We start from the raw sequence: 21316 nt of genomic DNA on the forward strand, positions 1-21316 counted from the left end.
CAGACACAGGGGGAATCTCAGGGCGAAATTCGAGCAGCGTAAGCTGAAACCGGAGCCTCGAACCGCGCTCGCTCAAAACTATAACATTTTTGTTTTTATTCCTTTATTTTGTTGTGCTTTATTTTTATGGCTAGCATTGCATTTATTATGGCAGCCCCGGGTATCAAGAACAGGCTCGCTCTCAGGCGACGATGATGACTGGGGGGCATTAAAAACGGGGCGATTTACTCCTTTTTTAATGGCAACTCGGCGGAAATTAGAAATCGGCGGAAATGTATGGCAACAATAATATTCAAAATATAATGTATAATGTTTGTTGCTTATGTTTATGCATAATCTTCGGAGGGGACATCGTACTGAGAGGGCTACAAAGTTGCTGCTTGAGCAAATTAACAGGAAGTTGGTAGTCTGAATGGGTTTTGGATCTTTCTTTGGATGACAAAAATCTTGCAAATTCGTATACAGCTTCTACATCTTAATCAATTTACCTCATCAGTACAAAACAAATAAAAGTGCAACTATATTTTAAATTTATGGATCTTCCTAAATCTCGTAAAAGTTTTCGGTATTCTTATTAAATACTTGATATATAAATATTTATATAAACCAACCAATATATAAAAATAATTATCGGCTATTAGAAGCATAAAACAATTACATTTATATATTTTATATTAAATTGAAGTTTATTCCATTTTTTTTACAATCTATCTTCTGATTTCTCGTTCAAGTAATAAGAATATTAATTTATAGTTAATCTTATCTTGCTTGAAAGATTCATGCAACTTCCTTCTACAATCCCTACATCTATAATAAACTTTTTTTTATACCCTTGCAGAGGGTATTATGATTTCAGTCAAAAGTTTGCAACGCAGTGAAGGAGACGTTTCCCCATAAAGTATATATATTCTTGATCAGCATCACTAGACGAGTCGATCTAGCCATGTCCGTCTGTCCGTCCGTTTCTACGCAAACTATTTTCTGTGGTTTAAAGCTATAGGGCTGAAACTTTCCCAAAAGCCTTTTATCTTTTGCAGGTAGTATATAAGTCGGAACCAGCCGGATCGGATAACTATATCTTAAAGCTCCCATAGGAATAACTGGAATTTTTTTTTTAATTATATCTTTGGTGTTTTTTAACATATAACCTCCTACGCTTGGAACTAGCATTTTTTAATTAGTTCTGAGTGTCGAATTTAATTTTATCAAATTCGGACGACTGTATCATATAGCTGCCATAGGAACGATTGGAAAATAGGTGGAAAAATAAAAGAAACAAATTATATCTTCGATGTTTTTTGACATATTATCTTATACTATTGGGAATAACATTTTTTGTATTTTTAAGAATTTCGAATTAACTTCCTTTCTTGTTTTCTATTTTATCAATTAAATAAAATAAGTATTTATGCTAAATAAGAATTTGAGGAAAGGTGGAAGAAAAGTTTGGTCGCCTCTGTGACACTCGCTGCATAAAACAAAGAATATTTTATTTAAATATTTTAAGGGATTGCTTGCAGTTTTTATTAATAGGCCTGGCAAACTCTCTAACCAGCGGTGCTTAAACATTTTTTGTCATGTTTATATGTCACTTTGATGTTTGCGGTGGCATCTACTCGAAACAGAGATCTTTGGAGTATTTTTATACCTCTGCCCGTTTGCCTGACACTTTTGATGTGACAAGGCATCAGTCAATTTACAGCATGTACGATACACCTTAAATGAGCTTAAACAAATTAGCCGGCGAGTATAATTAGACCAAAAGCAGAAGGCGGTGGGCGTTAGACATTCTCCCAGTGCACTGGGGGCGGTGGATTGAGGTGAGGAGGATTGTCTGGGACAGTGCGCGGCGGCAAATGGAAACAAAATATCGTAAAATGGAAACTTATGCATTTATTGCCATTTTGGCCAGGGCAACAAAAGCGAGATGCAACGGAATTGAAGTGCCATTCGCAAGGATATTTGCTCCTTGTGTGCGTTTGCTTCTCCTCGAAATGAAATGCTTTCAGGAACTGCTGCTCGCAGGATCTCCCCGAGGCTCGTAAAAGTTTTCGGTATTGTTTGCCCGCTTTTATGGTTTTCAGTTTTGCCCGAAATAATTGTTTGTTGCTGCCGATGAATTTGCTTTTTTTTCTTCTTTTTAAAACCGACTCTTTTTAATAAGTTTGATTTGTCAGAGTTAAACGAACTTTGCGATAGTTTTACGAGATCCAACTGCCTGACTTTGTAGTCTCGGCCGCCCCTCAAAGGGAACATTTAATTGCAGACCGAAGTTCTAGGCTTAGAAGAGGGCAAAGATGTTCGCCAACAGACGAGAAAAAATATTTTCACGCAGCTATCGTGCGATTCAGTTTCGGTTTTATGATGCAGACCCATAAAAACAGTCCCTTTGATGCAGCAATATGCCACAGGAGTGCGGCGAGAGGTGACAGGAGTTCGCTGGGCTGCGGTTTTAATGGGCCCAAAACAATCGAAGGGCCAGGAACGCAGCTCTGTTTCTAGACAAGATTTAGATGCCAATGCGCTGCTCTTTCATAATTCCGCAATGCGAATATTTTATTACCTTGGACGAGACCAAAACATTGAAATATGCATTCTGAAGTGTCGTCTTCGCGGTCTGCCAGGGCGAATCGTAAAATAGGAAACCGAAAAACACAAAAAAAATAGCAGAATGTGCGAAGCGTAAGTTTTGATGTTTGGATGCCGGGGGAAGGGGAATGGGATCCCCCTTTTCGAGGGGGGGCAACTGGAGAAGCCCTTGGCGCCACTTGAGTTTTTAATTAAAGCAAATCGCTTAGCAAAACAAAAGGCTACAAAATGCTGGGAACAAAACCCTAGCCCGTTGTCTTGTCCATCAATGAAAATATAAACAAAAATGCCAATGCCAGCAGCATGGAAATTCAACACTTGCCTCTCCGAATTAAGCAACTGCAAAAGGCAGCGCACCAAGAAAATGCCAAAATGCTTCAATTGTCAGCCAGGAAAGGCGAAAGTGCGAAAAGGGGGCGGGGCAGGTCGGTTCGGGCCAAGAGGAATTGTTTTTCATCTCGAGCCCGGATCGAGACGGGGACCAGGAACCTGACGAGGACCAGGACGAGGCAGCTTTTGTTGCCCACGTTGCAGAGTCATCAGGACAAATGATGAAAAAGCCATTGCATACTTTCGTGCGCAGTGCGGAAGTGCAACCGACAGCTCGACTGCAACCCGTTCAACGGGCTTATACTACGGGATAGAAGGGATCTGGTCCGGGGACCAGGGAGTTGTAGAGTAGGGACCGAAATGAGCCAGCCACCCAAATTGTGAACATAAAACTATGCTGCGAAATTGATTTGATTAAAGGCAACGCGACTGGGCCAGCATGCGAATGAGCTGCAAATGTGGAAGCAGAAACAGGAGTGGTCTGTGTACCGGAACTAACGCCTAAAGAAAGTATATATGTAACTATACTATCTACATATTTTACCTGAAACCCATGTACAGGTAAGAAAATATATCTTCCTTACTTTATTTATCAGCAAGCTTATATTATCGTGTGCAAACTGGATATATAGAAACGAAAAGTTCCGTAACATCAAGGAAAAGAATACCCGATTATACTACGTATGAGATTCGCACGAAATTGAAATTTTTAATGCGATGCTGTCCTGCATAATAACTCAAACATAGCTATATTATCACAAATTATTCTTCCATTAAACCATGTTTTGCACTCACATAAATATATAGCTTTGCGCTTAATTTGGTTACAACCCAGAGCTTTCGAATATAATTCTTTTGGCGTTTAATAAATAATCATGTAATATTTAAAATTTTTATATCTTCAGCTTCATACCAATTTTGCACCGTTTGGATCCAACAGATTTTCAAAACATCTTTTATTTTCTTTCTTCGTGATCATTTTGCCCAAAATTCGACGCATATTGTTTCGCAGGCTCTGTGCTACTTTTGGCTACTCCCAAAACTCAAGGGGCCACTCCGGAGAACATAAAAAAATTGAAGAAGACGATAATGGCTATACCGGAAAGGGACTATTTGGCATGTTTTGAGGAATGGAAAAAAAGTTGGCATAAGGATTACTTAAAAGGGAATGAAGTTGATTTAGAAAAATAAATATACTGGTAAAAATTTTACAAAACACGGTCGTATTTAATGGGAACTAAATTTTCTTCAGGGGTGCCAAAGAAATCACTAGGATTTAGATATGACTTTTAAATGTCTCTTTAGGTGTCTAAAAGTATGCAACAATATATTTTAAGCTCACAAGAACAAAGATTTCGTTAATTGCTTTATTCACTGTATACCTTTAGACACCTAAAAATAAAATTTCAAAGTGATTTCAAAACTAGCGATTTCTGTGGCACCCCTTGTTGTTAATTTTCATTTCTTTCCCAACTGATTTCGAGATATAACATAAAAGAGTATTTGGTTCGAGCAGCCCGTTCTTTATGAGATGTTGAAAGAAGGGAACCTTTGCTGATTTTAGAACATAATTTTAAAATTAATTTAATTTTAAATTTCAACAGTTTTAGCTCTGTTTGTTAATTTCTTAATGTGAGTAATACTTACACAAAGAGGACAGCTGCCGCTGCTGCTGCTGCCACGGCGGCAGCAACATTGCGATACTGCTACGTGGCAGCCGTCGAGCTGACCAGGTGGTGACCGTGGTGGTAGGCTCCGTTGCTGCTGCTGTGCGCCGGCGGGGGTGGGGGCGGCGTAGTGGGCGTGGCCGATCGCGATCTCTGCCGCCGGCTGAGGATCGGCGTCGTCGTGGAGGAGGTGGTGGCCATTGTGGTGACCATCGTGGGCGAGGCGGCGGAGTTCACGGTGCCGTTGCTGCTGCCCGGACGCGAGGGCTTCTGGTTGTGGGCGGCCGAAGGGCCACTGGGGCTGCTGGGGGAGCGACTGAGGGCCAGCGGCTCGGGCGTCGGCGGACAAATCTGGGTGAGCGGCAGGTGGGTGAAGTGCGCCCCATAGCGACCCTGCTCTATGCTCGGGTAGGTCAGGTACATGGGCGCCCCATTCATAAGTGCGTAGTTGTAGTTGTAATAGATCTGCGCTACAGTGCGGTTTATTTCCACGCGAGCTGGGGATCAACAAAAGTTTTGAGATTAAAATTGGGCGCAGGTGGCTTTTGACTCCAAAATAATGTCTTAAATTCTAAGGGTGCTAGGTCGGGAGAATACACATTAAAAATACTTTTCCGCGATCACTATTTTTGGTAAGCCTTATAGAATATAAATAAAATTGTATTATAAGTATCAGATCGTTGTTCCGAGAAATAATCAAAACTTAACCACATTTAGTTTTAAATTTATTATCTGTTTGTTTTGGGTTAAAAAATGAAATTAAAGTAAAAATCTAATCATATTCTATTTTTTTAAGTTATGTTATAACGTTGTTTATAATTACCGTATCTTTTTTAAATGTCGTCAACGTAAAAGGTATTTAAATATATACATATGTTTTAAAATGTTTTTTTATTATATGTAACGTCACGTTTTTCTTTGTTTTAATTATAAAGACCCATTTTAAAATTTATACAAGAATATTTTTTGAAAAACTTTCTTGTTCTTTATTTGAAACATAAGAAAGTTCAGAAACACTCCAGAATAATTAAAAAATATACGAGTGATTGTTAGACGGTATACCACATCGTTTATTTTACACTTTTTATATGGAAAATAGAGTAGAACAGCTTAAAGCTATGGCTGGCGGCCATAACATTAACTACGGCCGCACTTAATGTCTATGCCACCCGGCCAAGATGTGCGCCATTTTGGAAGGCACATGAGGAAACGGTGCCCTGGACTCCGAGCTCTGGCCCACCTATGGCCCCGGTATGCACTTTATGTGCAACCTTCGCACGGTGCTCACATAATAAACCCTCCCTACTGCCCCTGACCCGCCAAGATGGCACTCCCCCAGATCCACATCCACGCCGTATCCACATCCACATCCACATCCCGATTCCAGTCCCAGTTGGAGCTTCGGCTGGCTAGAGCCTTTGTCTTCCGCTGACTCCCCGCCTTATCTGCGTGGCAAAAAGTTTTCAAAATTTTACTGCTTGCTGCAACATCAAAATGCCAAGTTTTTACGATTACGCTGCTGCTGCTGCTGCAATTTTACTTAATTTTAATGGGATTTTTTCTTCCGCCAACTGCAGAATGCATTAAACAGGGCCAGAGCATACGAGAGAGAATTACGCATGAGCGTGCCTCCCCTGGACTTCCTCCCCTTTCTTGGGTAGTTCACCTCCTCCTGGGGGGAGGCGCTGGGATCGGATGGTCAGGGGGTACTGCGGATGGATGGGAGTGGTATCGGGTGGAATTCAAGTCGAAGGTACAGTCAATGCCAACCCAAACTAGTCGCAACTAATGCCGCCCGCCCATTGTGCGATTTGACGAAATAATAAAAAGTCGTAAAAAAGTTGTGACCCAAGGTTGGTTGGGAAGGGACGAGGGTTACCGGGTAAGCTCAAGCTCCCCTTATCCCCGGGCATTCTAGTACTTGTTAATATATAGCTAACTCTCATCGGGCTAGTCCATAAACCGAGTCTTGGTGTTGGGTTAATTAGAGGAATGCATTTTCGAGCAGGTTCACCCATGGAGGGAAGGCACCATTACATTCCGATAGTTCTGCGAACCCCTCTGTTTTGGGGTACTCGTACTACTCTAGGTGTAATGAAATAAGCCAAGTGAAAATAGACATAAAGATTTTCACAATTATTTCATCAACTGATTGGAGGACAAGGAAATCATACTTAAACCACTGCAATAAAGCTGGTCAAAAGAACGGTAACGGAGTCAGATACCCTCTAACAAACTAAATTTAATATGTCTTTTACTTAAAACTTACATTGAGCTTTGTAAATATGTAAAGAAATTTTTAAATAAATTTGCTAGTGCTGCCAGAAGTAAATTTTTACCTTAAATTAAAAAAAAAATGTAGATAAAATACATTTTTACTTTTAATTTAAATTTTCGTTCCTAATTGATATGTATTATTTACCTTATTCAATTATTATTAGTAAATAATCATATATTTCTGACTCAGTATAATATTTTCTGTACACGCCTACTTTAAAATGTATGATTATTAAAATGGTACAGCAATTTCAGTGTGTTCAAGCTACAAAAAAATAAAATTACAAAACGGAACCGGAAATTATACTTTTTATACTACTTTACATCTTTCTGAATATTCATTTAAATATTAATAAGGATCCCGACTGTGCAAGTTAGTTAGTTTTTGAAAACATGTTAATTCTACATCGATTTTTAGCATATAAGGAACAAGGAACAGATTTCCGGACAGGAGCATTTTAATATTTTTTCCGAATAAAGCCATTTAAAACTAAACTTGGCTGAGCTTAACTATATCGTTCTAGCACTTTCCAAACTTTGACCTTTAGATTCAAGACTAATTTTTTGTGATTATATATTTTTCTAAATTATTTTAAGTTAGCTATTTATAAGATGTGTATAATTTAAATAAATATTAATGTCATCTTACAGCAATATCGTTATTCTGTAATAGGAAAGACGCTTAGTATAATAAGCTTGTTTTATAGAAAACAAAGCAAAAATTGTTTATAAATTTATCAAAGGAAGCCACAATGCAATGTTTTTTAATTTTGTTACGAAATAAATATTTGCTGACCTACTTAATTTCTCAATCGCTGTTTATAGGATTTCTCTGGAGGTGTATAATCTAAGCTCTTGCAGGCCACAAAACCTCGACAATAAGTTAACGCTTGACTTCACTTGGCGACAGAGGAATAAAAGTAGCCCAAGCGCTGGTCAATTTTAGGGGTAACTATGTCCAGCCCGATTACGCAGGAAGCCTTTATGACAAACTGGTTGCTTATTATTTAGCGAGCAAGGACCAAGGCCATGATAAATCATGATTGTCTATGGGAAGCTATGGCTATGCATGTGGATCAGATGTCTGGCACAAGTGGCAGCTTGTAAGTCGTAGGGCAGTAAAAATGACAGTAGCGAAACTTGATGGGAAATGAGGAGCTGCTGGGAAGTGGAGTAGAAGTTGACGCTGCACAAATATTTTACGATCCACCCACAATATGAAGTCGTAAAGTTGAAAATTTTTGCTTCCTGCTGCCGCTGGGTCTGCGCTTTCCTATAGTTTTTAATAAGCATTGGTAAATGCTCGGGATGAAAGTGGAGAGGAATTTGTACAAGACTCGCTGAGCCGAGCTGGGTTGAAATGGGCTGGGCGACTGCCCATACGACCACGATGATGATGATACGGCTCGCAGCTCGTTATGGCGCCCCGTACAAAATGGTATACCAACGAGTCTATTTTTTATGGGAAAACAAAGAAAGGCGTCGCTGAAAATATGACAGAACGCAAGGATACATGAATGCGTCGAAAAATTGTTTCGAGGGGTTGGGTTAGATTCCTTAAAAAATTACTATACGCACTGAGTCATAAGAATATTTGATCATCACTTGTGAAGAAGTCCCATTGCTTAATTCCGAATACTCAAAAAAGATAGTTTAAGTAAAAGAAGTACCTAGTTGGCAAAGAAAGTGTGACAAATCTATTCTTCTAATCGTTCATTGCAGATTTCAGTCTGAAAAGGTTGAAATTACTTAAATATTTTCTACAACGTTCTTATACACACTTAAACTAGCTCTGTAGGTCTCTTTGCCCAGACAAACTAGCTTCATCGTTTTTATTTGTTATTAAGTAAGCATGACTTTCTGTTTAGTAAGCAGGAACATAAGCTTCTTGGTACACCTTATTGATTTAGTTTAGGAATTATAGCTAATACCACATAGTTGTAAAGAATCTATTATGTTGCAACTGTAAAACTGTGAAATAAACAAAACAATTGTTCAAGGGTGTCGATATTTGAGTATAGAAATATATAAAATTAAACGGAATTTCACATAATATCCTCCTCTACATAAAACAAAAAAGAACCTTGAATATTACAATAAAAGTCTCAAATCGTTGGCATCAAATCCCTTCACATGTCGGGCGATTCCTTCGCTTACTTCGCGCACAATTCAACCATAAACACTTTTAAGCTTTATGGTGCCCACATTTACACGTCGCCATTGCCTATCCACAGTATCCCAGAAAATCTCCCTCTACCTTCCAGTCCAAATACGATTCCTGAAATTTCATCGTGACTCGTTTAGTGCCGAGAAGCGATGTTGAGCTGTTACGGCCGGAGTATTGCAGCTACCTGGTGGCGGACTAGAGCCGTTTATCCCCAGCTGGAAAAACATAGCCCGTAGGTGGGATTCTGAGTCGTACACTAAGAAAAATTGTAGGATGGAAGTTGAAATTATCAGGATAAATGCTAGATTGCACTTTTTCGAAATGGTCTTGAAGATCAAGTAACAAAGCTACTATTTTAAAATTAGGATTAAAGAAATTTTGGGAAAAAAATAATTTTAATAACAGCTTCTTTACATTTTTTAAAAATGTGTTTTTTTATGAAAGATACATTTTCTATAAAAATTACAAAATATATTTTAAATAAGGGCCAATTTCAAATTGATATGTACATTTAATGCAAACATTTTTCTCAGTGCAGGCCTTTGGGCAATGGTGTTGGCAATGTCGTAAATTTTTCGCATGCATTTTTCGGTTTAATGATGCATTTACGATCCCAGCAGCAGTGGCGACACAAGAAACTCCCAGCTCCCAACTCAGAATCCCTGAAACCTGCCTCTAGAAAACTTCATGATGCTGGGACGTGCATTGGTAATGGATTCGTGAAATGGCAACAACTTGAAAAGCAATCGTTACAATTTTTAACGTCATTAACAAAACAAACAGCAGCTGATACTCCCACTTTAGTGGGGCAATTCCAAGGATTTCAAGGAATTTCCGTTTCCTTTCGATTATTCAACGTTGCGCTCATCTCATCTCACCAAAACTGATTTTTTGTTTAAGGAAAATAGTTTATTTTTGACATTTCAGGTTTATCCTTTTTATAATATTCCGTTGGGCTAAATCTTACTTAAGTTCGTAACAATATTTTACAATGTTAATGAGAATTAATTTTGTTATTAAATATTACAATTAGAGTTTCGCAAGACATCGATAAAGTAACCTAAACATATTTATAATTTGTGCACCATCTCACAACAGTTTGATACCAAGACCCCAGGAAACATGCATACATTACTTCAAGGGTTACCAAGTAAGTACCTTGTTAAGATACAAATTCACACGCAGAGAAGAAACTTGAGATTAGCTTGTAAGCCTAATTGAATGGGTCTTTAACTTAGTTTCCTATTGCTTTTCAATTGAGTGCAGTTGATCAAAAACATCACTTTGTACTTAGATTCAGTTAAGTACTTAAGTAAAGTTAAAATAACATGAATGACTGACGTGAGGCGCTTTTAATGGCTTTAATTAGACAGCGATTTTCGTTTGACCGAAATATCACACCCAAACCCAGAAATTAAGACTTAAATAAGGTTGAACTAAAGCTATACAACCGATGTGCAGATTTGTGATGCGAACGTGTTGAAATGTTGATCGTTGATTTGGCATTGGTTTTTTGAAAATGTTTGAGAACGTTTAATAAATATTGTGCTTCGATTATTTTTATTCGTTGGCGGCAAGGGCTTTGTTGCAAGTTGATTAGTTCCATTGGGGATTGTTGATTGAAGAGAAGAGAATGTTGAATGTTGATTGTTGATTGTTGATTGGCGGCCATCTCAGACATCTCAGCATGGGGTAATGTTGATTGAAGAAAAGTGACGCGGGGACCGGCGGTCACACATCGACATATTTGGCTTGTTGATTGAAGATAATCCAAGTTGCGCTTTAGCTTACCGATAAATTCGATATATGTACAGAGGTACCGCTCCTTAAAACGCTAAGTTACTCAACTTTAAGATATGAAAGTTAAATTCGCGCGATTTCACCGAAGCATTAAGCTAATATGCGATGCTGAACAATAAATATCAGGACAAAGTAATGTGCGTTACTCTAGTTAATGAAAAATTATCATCCACATTGCCGCGTTGTGTTGCGAAGCTCACCCCCGTCATAGATATTCAAGTTATGCTGACGGGAGTACTCATTCACAACGTATTGGCCTGGTTTAGATCAGATCGAAAGACATTCGGCATTGATTATACAAGTATACTTCACAGCGATTTCGGGGGTAAAATGGTGGGGGCTGTTTCAACGATCAGTTCACTTACCCTCTTCGATTCGCCGGGAAGCCTCTTCAATATTGGCGTCTGCATCCTTCAATATCACATACATGAGCGGCATCAGCTCCCAAGGATAGCGGAATTTCTCTAATAGCTTTTGGCAATAGTCTAGGAAAACGTCTTGGCCTGAAAAACAAAAGAACATGTGGAATTCATAAGTCTCTCGTTCCCATGCTTCTCAAAAATCAATGATCGGCAATCGATCCCCAGTTCCCCCATTTTTTCGCAATCAGCTTCATTGACAAACCTCCTCCACATAAACAAACAATTCGACATGGGTAGCTGGATCAAAGTAGAGCCACTCTTTCTAGAATTTCGCCAGTCTGCAGAAGTGATTCGTGCAAAAACCGGCAGACAGCGATGTGCAACGTAAACATGGCGGCAAAAACGTCGGCACAAATTGCAACTCAATACGGGGCACCCATTGATATCGAACAAGAATATACAACACTTCGAGTCTCGAAACCAGTAGCATAAGCACAATAATTAACTATGCGGGGCTAAGCAAATTGCTCTAGCTTCAGTTTTATAGTAAGCAATCCCAAGAACAATTTTAGTGTACAATGTAGATAATTTCCATAAAATTTAAACGATAGGATATCCAGCTAGCAAGTATGTAGTTAGTTGTAAGACAAAATGTTATAATCAAGCTAAACATGTTAATCTAAAAGTTGGGAACCAGCTTTAAACTATAATTTACATGATAAACACGTTATAGTACACTTTAATTTTTAGAGGGACACTACATGTTGTTATTTTAATTTGATTTTCCCTGACTATACTGTTCTTTTAATAATGTTTTATAAGGTCATATCATATTAAAGCTGTTAAAATGTTTCAATTTGTTCCGAAAAAATATGGGATATAGTAAAATAAATTTGACTACGTCGACCGTTAAATAAATATTCTGTAAGTCAAGAATATGCGTTGTACGTGAAAAGAAATATAAAAAGTCTTAAAAAGTATTGTTGAATGTTTAAAATAAAGGTCATATACATAAAATAAAATATGTAAAAGGTTTTAATTCTGAGTTATGATAAGTTCTGTGTAATGATAAAGAACTTCTAAGTATTATTAATTCAATTTAGATTTACAAGAAGTTTAAATGTATAAATCATTTTTAAATTATATAAATAATACTCGTAAACAAATATTTTTGTGAAAGGGTTAGTATAATATTAGTGAGTACTAGTAAATATTTGCTGGGCTAAAAACGAAGACATTATTATTTATTTCTCTGTATGTATTCCTACATTTTGTATTAATATTGTGCCCGCTGGTGTTGCCTGGCACTTTTCTCTTTTACCCGCCGAACTTATGCCATTATGCTCTTCGTATCGCCAGCCATTTTTTCGTTTTTTCTTGTTTTTACCTACACATCAACAGCAGCAGCAACAACACACCAGCAACAGCACGGCAGCAACACGAACAACAGCAACAGCAACATTGGCCCGTCGCCGACATCGTTGTCGGTAGTTTGGTTGTAGGCGGAGCTTCATATCCATTGGCCCGTTTTATTATGGCTCTCTGCTCGCAGCTCCTTTAATGCGGCCGTTGGTGTTGTGTTGCTGGCGTGCAAGTGTTGCTGTTGGGGCTGATGTTGCTGCCGTCGCTGTTGCTGTTGGTGTTGCTGCTGTTGCATGCAACACATGCAACACGGGCGCTGTTGCAGGGAGTTTGTGGTGCCGGATTTGCATTGGCGCACTCACTTTGCGTGTGCGAACTTGACTTGAAACCCGTTTTTGGAACAGCTCCACTTCCTGTTGTTGCCGCTGCTGTTTCTCGTGTAACTTTTCGTGAGCGTTGCCCACATGCTCACTCATCTGGCCGCGTTGCACGAACATTTGCCGCACTGTCTGCGCCTTTTTAATTTAGTAATTAAGCCATTAGTGGGTTGACCATTGTTTGGCCGCTGTTTTGTTAGCATTTTATGCTGGCAAATTATTTTATTGGACGCAAATAAATATAATAAATTGATTTATTGCTGCCACAACCGCAGTTTGCCATGGCAATAATGCCCAAACAATTTTACTAGCCCTACTCGCATATTTATTTGCCGGCGCCATTGCATTTTAACCAATGCGATTTAGCGAGTGTAATTGGACAAGAATATGTTAACAACAGCCGGTTAAATTGCAAACAGGGTTAGAATAATCTAGCTCTAATTTGTTTTTCTAAGCCACAATGTGGAACCGCAAAAGTCAAAAACAAAACGAATTACACCTTTTATGACCTTTCAATTTAAAATAATATTTTGTACTTATTTTTGGCTTCCTAGGGATTTAAACAAATGTTAGGATATGTTGGGAACTTTTAATATTAGGAAGATGACTTGACTTGAAACCCGTTTTCGGAACAAATCACTTCCTGTTGTTGCCGCTGTTGTTTTTCGTGTAACTTTTCCTGAGCGTTGCCCACATGTTCTCATCTGGCAATATCTTTTTTAATAGCATATTCTTTATGAGGTTTTAAGCCCCTACAGTTTTCTGTTGCATCCAGTTGTACCCTTATTTTATGAAAATTTATGAGATCCTTAATTCATGAAAAGATTTAAAATCAAGTCGACAAACCGATATCGTTTACCTCCAGTAAAGGGTTGACTTTAAAATAAATAAATGTGATTTCTTAGGGGTTTTAATTTTTTTTTTTAATAAATCGACTATATCTATGGGGATAGCAATATATAATATTACTCTCTTTTCCCTTTGGAAAATAGTTCGATTAGGAGTAGATTTTTCAGTTAATTTAAATTTCGAAACTTAAAAATGTATTAAAAAAAAACCTTAAATACTTTCTAGCCATAACAGTGATATTTTGATAACAATATATTTGTTTTGATTTATTTTGGATCAATATAAAAAATTTCCTTTTCAATAAATTTCGAAAATCATCTTTAAAATTATGTAGTCCAAAAATGTATAATAATGTTGATAAATACCTTAAGAACTGAAAGCGAGACGGGAAAAATGTATTAAACTAAAAATTGTAGCTATTTCTTATCGAATTGTAACCAGTCCTACAATTATTTAATCACCGAACATTTTAGTCACTTTAAACGCAAATCCAAATAGTACACACATTACACAATATTTATATAAAACGTTCGGCAAGCGTTGGTAACGCCCACTTGGCACGAAAATTCTCCCCGCACGAAATGCTGCAGCTGTCGCCGTTGCACCGCCACTCCCCTGCAGGAATATGTACTACCATGTATCTGTGGCTATACATATATATATATGTAGATCTGCTAGATGCACGTCTATATGCATGTACAGTTAGCCAGTAAACGATGCCATTAACGCGCATAAAGCGACTCTGCGCAGGGCCATGTGGAAGGAGAAGTGGGTACACAAATCCAAGCCCAGGGAGGTGTATATACCCTGGTACATGGGAGTGCTATGTGTGCAGGCTGCACTGGTACTGGTACAAGTACTAGTACTGGTTCTGGTGCTGGTGTTGTTATTACTTTTATTACTGTCCAAACTGCAGCTAACCTTCCACTCGGCAATCCCGAACTCAACGGTACCGAGTCCTCTACGAGGTCCTCGTTTCCCCAGCTCCTTTGGCAGCGTTTAAGTCGTTAGCAAAGTTTTCCTGCTCGTTTTTCTGCGCCTTTTTATGAGTTTGTTGCTGCAGCACGAAGCTCTTTCTGGTTGCTCCTGCTGCAGCTGCTCGGGGAGAACAGTTTCTGGAGGAGGTTTTATATATCCTATATATAGTTCCTTGTACCAATTGGCAGGCGTTACATGGCCAAGGCATCCCGCTCGGCAACCACTTCGTTCGTAGCTGCCTTTTCCATCCAACCATTTTCTGCACTTATCTAGACGGTTTCAAAATTGGTATCTACCCGGAAGTCATTTATTATTTTAAAGAATTTTACACATTATTTAAGAAATGCGTATACGCAATGTTGCACGTTTGGGCCTTGCTGAATTGATTTTTTATATATTACCCAAGAGAATTATCTTGATATGCTAATCGACTTATAACATTGTATCATAAAGACTATTTTCATGTAAAAATACATTAAAAAAAGGAATGCTCGTACTATTAATTTTAAACCTGTCCCTAGTTATGTAAAAGGGTATATTGTAACGTGTAGAAGAAAGCGTTTCATAACCTTTTTGTTTTTAACAACCTTTTAAAGAGTTTCACACTATTAATTTGTTTACTATCGAAAAGACTATCAGATACCCGTTACCCAGGTAAAGGGACCAAAGGGAAATGGAGATATGCAAGCAGCAAAGCGAGATTAAAATGCGCCACCTACCGGCGGTAGACAGATTTAAGCGTTATGGGCGTTAGAGTGGCAAACTTTTTTTTTTTGATATCGATAGGTATTGACCAGACCAATAAATTTCAGTTAACATCTTTTATCTAGCATGAAAATTGTGGGCGTCACAGGTTTGCGCGGTTTGTGGGCGTTAAAGGGGGCGTGGGTCAATTGAACCCTGCTGAAACAAACTTGCGCTGCGTAAGAATCTCAGGAATCTGCACGCCAAATCTTAATAGCCTAGCTCTTATAGTTTCCGAGATCTCAGCGTTCATCCGGACGGACGGACAGACGGACGGACAGACGAACATGGCTAGATCGACTCGGCTAGTGATCCTGATCAAGAATATATATACTTTATGGGGTCGAAAACGCTTCCTTCTGCCTTTAACATACTTTCCGACGAATCTAGTATACTCTTTTACTCTACGAGTAACGGGTATAAAAAAAAGGCAAGCCGAAGTTGGTACCCTGGTAGCTTTACCATATCATTCAGTTAAAAGTGCAACTAAACATACGTATAATTTTTGTTTAAATAATTGCTGTAACCCAGATTAAAAGAAAACATGATCAAAAACAAGAAAGCTAGAATGTGTATACCCGTTACTCGCAGATTAAACGGGTGTATTGGAATCGCCAGGAAGAATTTAACAGGTAAAAGAAAAAGTTAGCGAACATATATATATTCATGATCATTCTCTCAATCAGTATCACTAACGAAGTTTTTCTGTGTATCCATATGAAGGCTGAGATCTCGGAAACTACGAAAGCTACAAAGTTGGGATTAAGCATGCAGCCTCTAGAGGTTCCTGCGTCCACAGCCGCCCAAAGCTGTGGCGCCCACATTTTTGACACTAGAATAAAAATTTCAACAGATTTGTATTGGTTTCTTTAATACCTATCGATTAACACGCCCCCGAGCGCACAAAATTTGTCTGTTGCTCACATTATTAAAAATTTTCTGAAAGTGTAAATGGAATTTTGGTGGTTTTGAAACTACCTGTCTGTCTAATTTTTCAAATCTGACAATTCGTTAATATGTTATGAACCAATAATGTAATAGCCGCTAGATTGCGACCTGCAATCGCACTTTTCTTCTTGCATATCTCATTCCTTTGCGCTCCTTTTAGTTAAGTAACGGGTATCTGATAGTCGAGGCATGAAGTGTTAAGTTAATTTGACCACATATTCATAATGTTTCCTCAAAAACTTGCAACGCGCAAGAACCTCAAGAATGTTCTTGCCAAATCATCCTGCCCTGTCCAATCATAGCATATTTAGGATACATATTTAGCATTGCATTTAGCATATTTAGTTTTCGAGACCTCAGCGTTCATGTGGACAGACGGACAAACGGACAGGTCTTGTTCGACTCGGCTAGTGATCTTGATCAAGAATATATACACTTTATAGTTCCTTCTACTAGTTACAGACATTCCGTCGAATCTAATATTCCCCATTACTCCACGAGTAACGGGTATAAAAGCGTCGAACAATTCCAGGAAGTTTTAAAAATATGAAAAGTATGCCACACCGTTTTGTTAAAAAAAATGCGATGGACAAGTTTAAAAGTAAAATGCAAAACATTTTGATGTTACTAATTGTTAATAAGAATAATAGTTATTTACAACAACTTAGAAATTTGTGCCTGCCCTTAAATTGGGATTATTTCGTTAATAACACTAAATAAATCATATGGCTTCTATGTAGTTGGAAGTTTTCTTTCGGCTTTTATAGTATTTACATTTTAATCAACAAACCAAACCACTTAATTTGAGTCACAAGCAAATAATTTGTGAGAAATATTTATGTTTATTTCTGTTTGTTTTGAACCATCAATAAAGTTACGTTTTGTCCTGACTGGTTTTATTTCTTTATCCGCAAAATATTCGCTTGAATATTTTCCAGATAAAATGCATTCATTTTGCAGCTGCTAATAAACCCAAGGAAGACTCTCCGTGTGGAGCACTTTGACATCGTGTTGTAAAATTAACTTGTGCAATAAAGAACGGAGCAGAAGCGAGATGCTGGCGAAGTATTTTGATAAAATTTCGTGCGCTTTGCAGCTGGATAGAGCCTGGCTACCAAAAAGATGAGGAACCACCGTAAATTTCTCGAAATATCTGCAGATCTGCCCCGTCGGTAGTCGAGGCCGTGGGCAACGGAGGCGAGTCGTAAAACGTAACAACAATAAAAAATAATAAATCGACATATCCACAAAATGGCAGCCCAAAGTGCTCAGTATGCACAGAAAGGAGTAAGTATCGGGCAAATGCCACCAGAAGGAAGGCGGATTGATGAAATCCCCCTGCATTGGGGCAATGTGGTAAATGAAGCAAGCATCGGAATGCTGTGCGGAATATCTCCGGACTGGGGAGCACGGAATACGGACCCAGGAAAAGGGAATGGATTCGGGGACGGGTGTGATGCAAATGCACGCTGAGCAGACAATATAAAATCTTTGGCAACGGGAATGGAAATAGAAAGGAGCAGAAACAGTGTTTTAATGAGCCACAGCACCAGACGCAGATGTGATGAGTTCCCAGGAGCTGGCCGAGCAGTGGGTGATTTTTTAAATTATTTGGAGTGGAACACAGTGTGGTGTGTTTTTATGTACTCACATATTTCCTCATCGGTGTACTTAGTTTAAATTTAAATATATATTTTTTAGCATGTTCCGCGACAACTTACTGCTATATTACAAACAGTGTTTCCTGCACGCAGGCGCGATTTGTTGTGTTTAGGTTCATAGCCGCCCAAATATGGAAAAATGCATGACAATTTTCCCTTCCACATAGTTCTTGCATGAGCAGGAACATATTTTAGCTACAAACTTATCGAGTCCAGAAACATTTCACTAGCATTAGCGAGTTGACCATAGCATTGTATCAACACATTGTTTACTTGATTTTGTAGGCCTCACAGAAAGTATGAAAAAGGTTAAAGGTTTAGTATTAAATACTAGCATTTTTAAAATTGATTTGATATTAAAAATCGTATTAAATATATAATAATAACCGGGTATAAATATGGCAAATAACATTTTAAATGCTTCTTTTTTTCAGTAATTCATGAGTGCCAATTTAGTTGAGTTCAGGTAGTACATATGATATTAATGCTGATTCGGCGAATTTTGCCTTTTCTTATAAATGTAATTATTATTCAAAACAATACAAAACTGAACACGCATAAAACCTAAGCTTTACGAGGACAACAATTGTAATTATTTCTAAAAATTCAAACCATTTGAATGGCATCATAAGGAAGTGAAAATTCTAGAAAATAGCTTAACACTGATTAAAAGTCTTCAATGGGTAAACGTATTTCTTTGCGAACAATAGCTCCCACGTTTATAACTATTGAAGCAGTAAACCGGGAAAGTAACCATCGCCAGATTGCATTCACCTTTTCATTTGTTATTCATTGCCTCACCTTCAATTGAGTTAAATTCCCGAACACTAAACCCCTCGGCCAATATCCGCTGGCTGGTTCACCTTTTGCCGGAGAGGTTTTCCTTCGTCGATGGGGAAGAGCTCGTTCCAGAAGAGCTCTTTGTGCATTCGTCAACACAACTGCAGTAAAGGCTAATAAAAGTGCATGTAGCATGCAGCCTTTTTACGAGACTGGCGAATAGAGGGGTTTTTTCTGGGATGAGTATGGGATTGGGGATGGATGTCGCCCGTCCTTGCCAAAAGGCGGAAGTTTGGAGTTGGCTTTGACAGGGGAGCCGTGGCAAGTCGCTTGGCTTGCTTTCTTTTAGCCAAGTTGAGCTTGTTAAGCTCGGCACGAAAGCTGTTTTAATCTCAAAATTAAAACGTTTGCAATTTTCGAGAGACTTTACGAGTTATATAAAGAAAAGGCGAGAGCTTCGCCTGCCCGTCTTTGTCGTCGTTTTCGTAATCGTTGTCGTTTTTGTTACCCCGTCTAGAATCCTGGCTCCTTGCTTCTGACTTGTCGCGTTTTCCTTGTTGTCGTAACTCACTTGAACTTGTGTCATACTTCACTCATATCCCATACTATTCGCCCACATAACTTTTTCTATCCCTCTATTCCTGCTGCATTTTGCATGCACTTATATAGTTTTTATTTTTATTAGCGAAAATAACAAGCTTTTTCTGTAGATTTATTTTTATGATCGCCGCGCTGTCGCTGCTTTTTTACTGTTGTTTGAACTTAACATTTGACTTCAACTTGTTCCCGGTAATAAAGTTTCTTTGCTTAGTTTTTTTCCACGTTTTTCAGTATTGGTGGATACAAATTAGCAAAGATTAGATACGTTTTGTGTGCGTTTGGTGGCTTGTCTTCTGTTAGGGTAGCCACTCTACGGATTTTCTTTGTTTTATTGGTTCGATTTTTGGTTCGATATAAGTTTGTATTCATTATCAAATTGTTTCTAGACAAATGAACAAAGGGCTTATCAATAGTTTGTAAAGTATTATTACTTTATTGATAAGGGCCTTATGTGTTTATATTTTGTATAAAATGTATATAGGTCGATTATTGAAACCCATATATGCATATGTATTTATACCCAATAAAAAAATACACAATATATTCAGTGTCTATATCAATATTTCTTAATAAATTTTTAATTTAATTAATAATTAGGCCAATACAAAAGAATTTATTCTTTAATAAGTTAAAATTAAGGAAAGTTATTTTTTTTTCATGTTTAGTTTTCCAACAAAAGTCGTATTATTCCACTTCTTTATAAAATCAGAAACTCTTACTCAGAAACTCTTCGAAACGGGGGGTGTTTTAATTAGTCTAAGTCCATCTCTAACATTACTAAGGCTTAGCCTTGTCAACTTCTCCTTCGGTTTAAGTAGGTCAAACAGTCCTTGTAAAACACGCGACTTCTCATTTATTTTCAATGCTTGGTCAACTCTTTTGCAATTCAATTTCCATTGACACTGAAATTCGTGTGCACTTGTCGATTAGTTGGAATTTTATTGGGCTTTGCACTTAGAGAAAACTATTCAGTTTGTCCCAGTGAGTTGGTAAATTGATTCTCCAGTGTTTCTCCGAGTGTACTTGCTACATTGTATGTGCACATTGCGATGCATTTTAATTGCCAGCTAAATTTTTCATCAGAATGTGCGACAGTGCAGCAATCAAGCTGCCAAATATTTGGCTCGTACCACTCGAGTGCCTTCCTCTAATTTTATGACATTTTAATGAATGCCTGCTTCCACTAATAGGCATGCTAAATTAGCCGAGTTGTCTTGCAATGACATCTCTTGTCTGATTTTAGGGAGCGTGTGTTCTTGTATTGTAAACTGTCGGTTTTGCTGATTAAGTATTAAATCTAGATTTCCGACAGTCATGTACGCTATATAAACATATAGTGCACATTGGCAGTACAAAGCGTTTGTACAAGCAAATATATATATATGTATATTTTTTTAAATCGCACAGAAAATAAGTTGTTGATTGTTAAACTCTATACGGTATTGGATGATTAATTTTAAGTGTACTTTAAATTGTATAATAAGTAAAGTCTTTATAAGTTATTCTGATATAAACCTTTTAAGCCTTTTATGTTAATACTCATATGTTTTTACGCCTGAAAGACAAGTTCCTTGGTATTTCTTCAGGCGATTTCCCAACGAATTAAGTCCGAACGTCGTGCATGAAAAGCGGAAAATTCAGACGAGAGCTAGCAGGCACACCCGCTAATATAGACGTCAAAGCACCAATTTGCCGGCGAGAACCGCTGACAGGGCAAAGAAAGGAAATCAAGCCAACCAAGTGTGAGAAATAGCCACAGTCCGAAGAGCTGTTGCTGATTTTGGTGGCTGCCAAAATGGGAGGAGGGCCAATATCTTCCCACCCA

At 38.1% G+C, this 21316-nt stretch overlaps 1 protein-coding gene across 3 annotated transcripts in view; it reads right to left on the bottom strand.

Moving 5' to 3' along the window:
* The window catches only part of dsx (transcription factor doublesex), a 50544-nt gene that overhangs the window by 2542 nt on the left and 26686 nt on the right, over positions 1 to 21316 (bottom strand). For 2 of the 3 annotated variants that reach the window (XM_065866224.2, XM_036819329.3), the window contains exons 3-4: positions 11196 to 11333; positions 4567 to 5083 (exon numbers count right to left, since the gene is read on the bottom strand). In XM_065866224.2, the coding sequence (XP_065722296.2) occupies positions 4626 to 5083; positions 11196 to 11333 (596 nt within the window). In that variant the 3' untranslated portion in view covers positions 4567 to 4625. Of the gene's footprint in view, positions 1 to 4566; positions 5084 to 9917; positions 11088 to 11195; positions 11334 to 21316 lie in introns of those variants that run through there. The other variant, XM_065866225.2, reaches the window with a different exon arrangement.

This window comes from Drosophila suzukii, chromosome 3, assembly GCF_043229965.1.
Source record: "Drosophila suzukii chromosome 3, CBGP_Dsuzu_IsoJpt1.0, whole genome shotgun sequence".
NCBI lineage: Eukaryota > Metazoa > Arthropoda > Insecta > Diptera > Drosophilidae > Drosophila > Drosophila suzukii.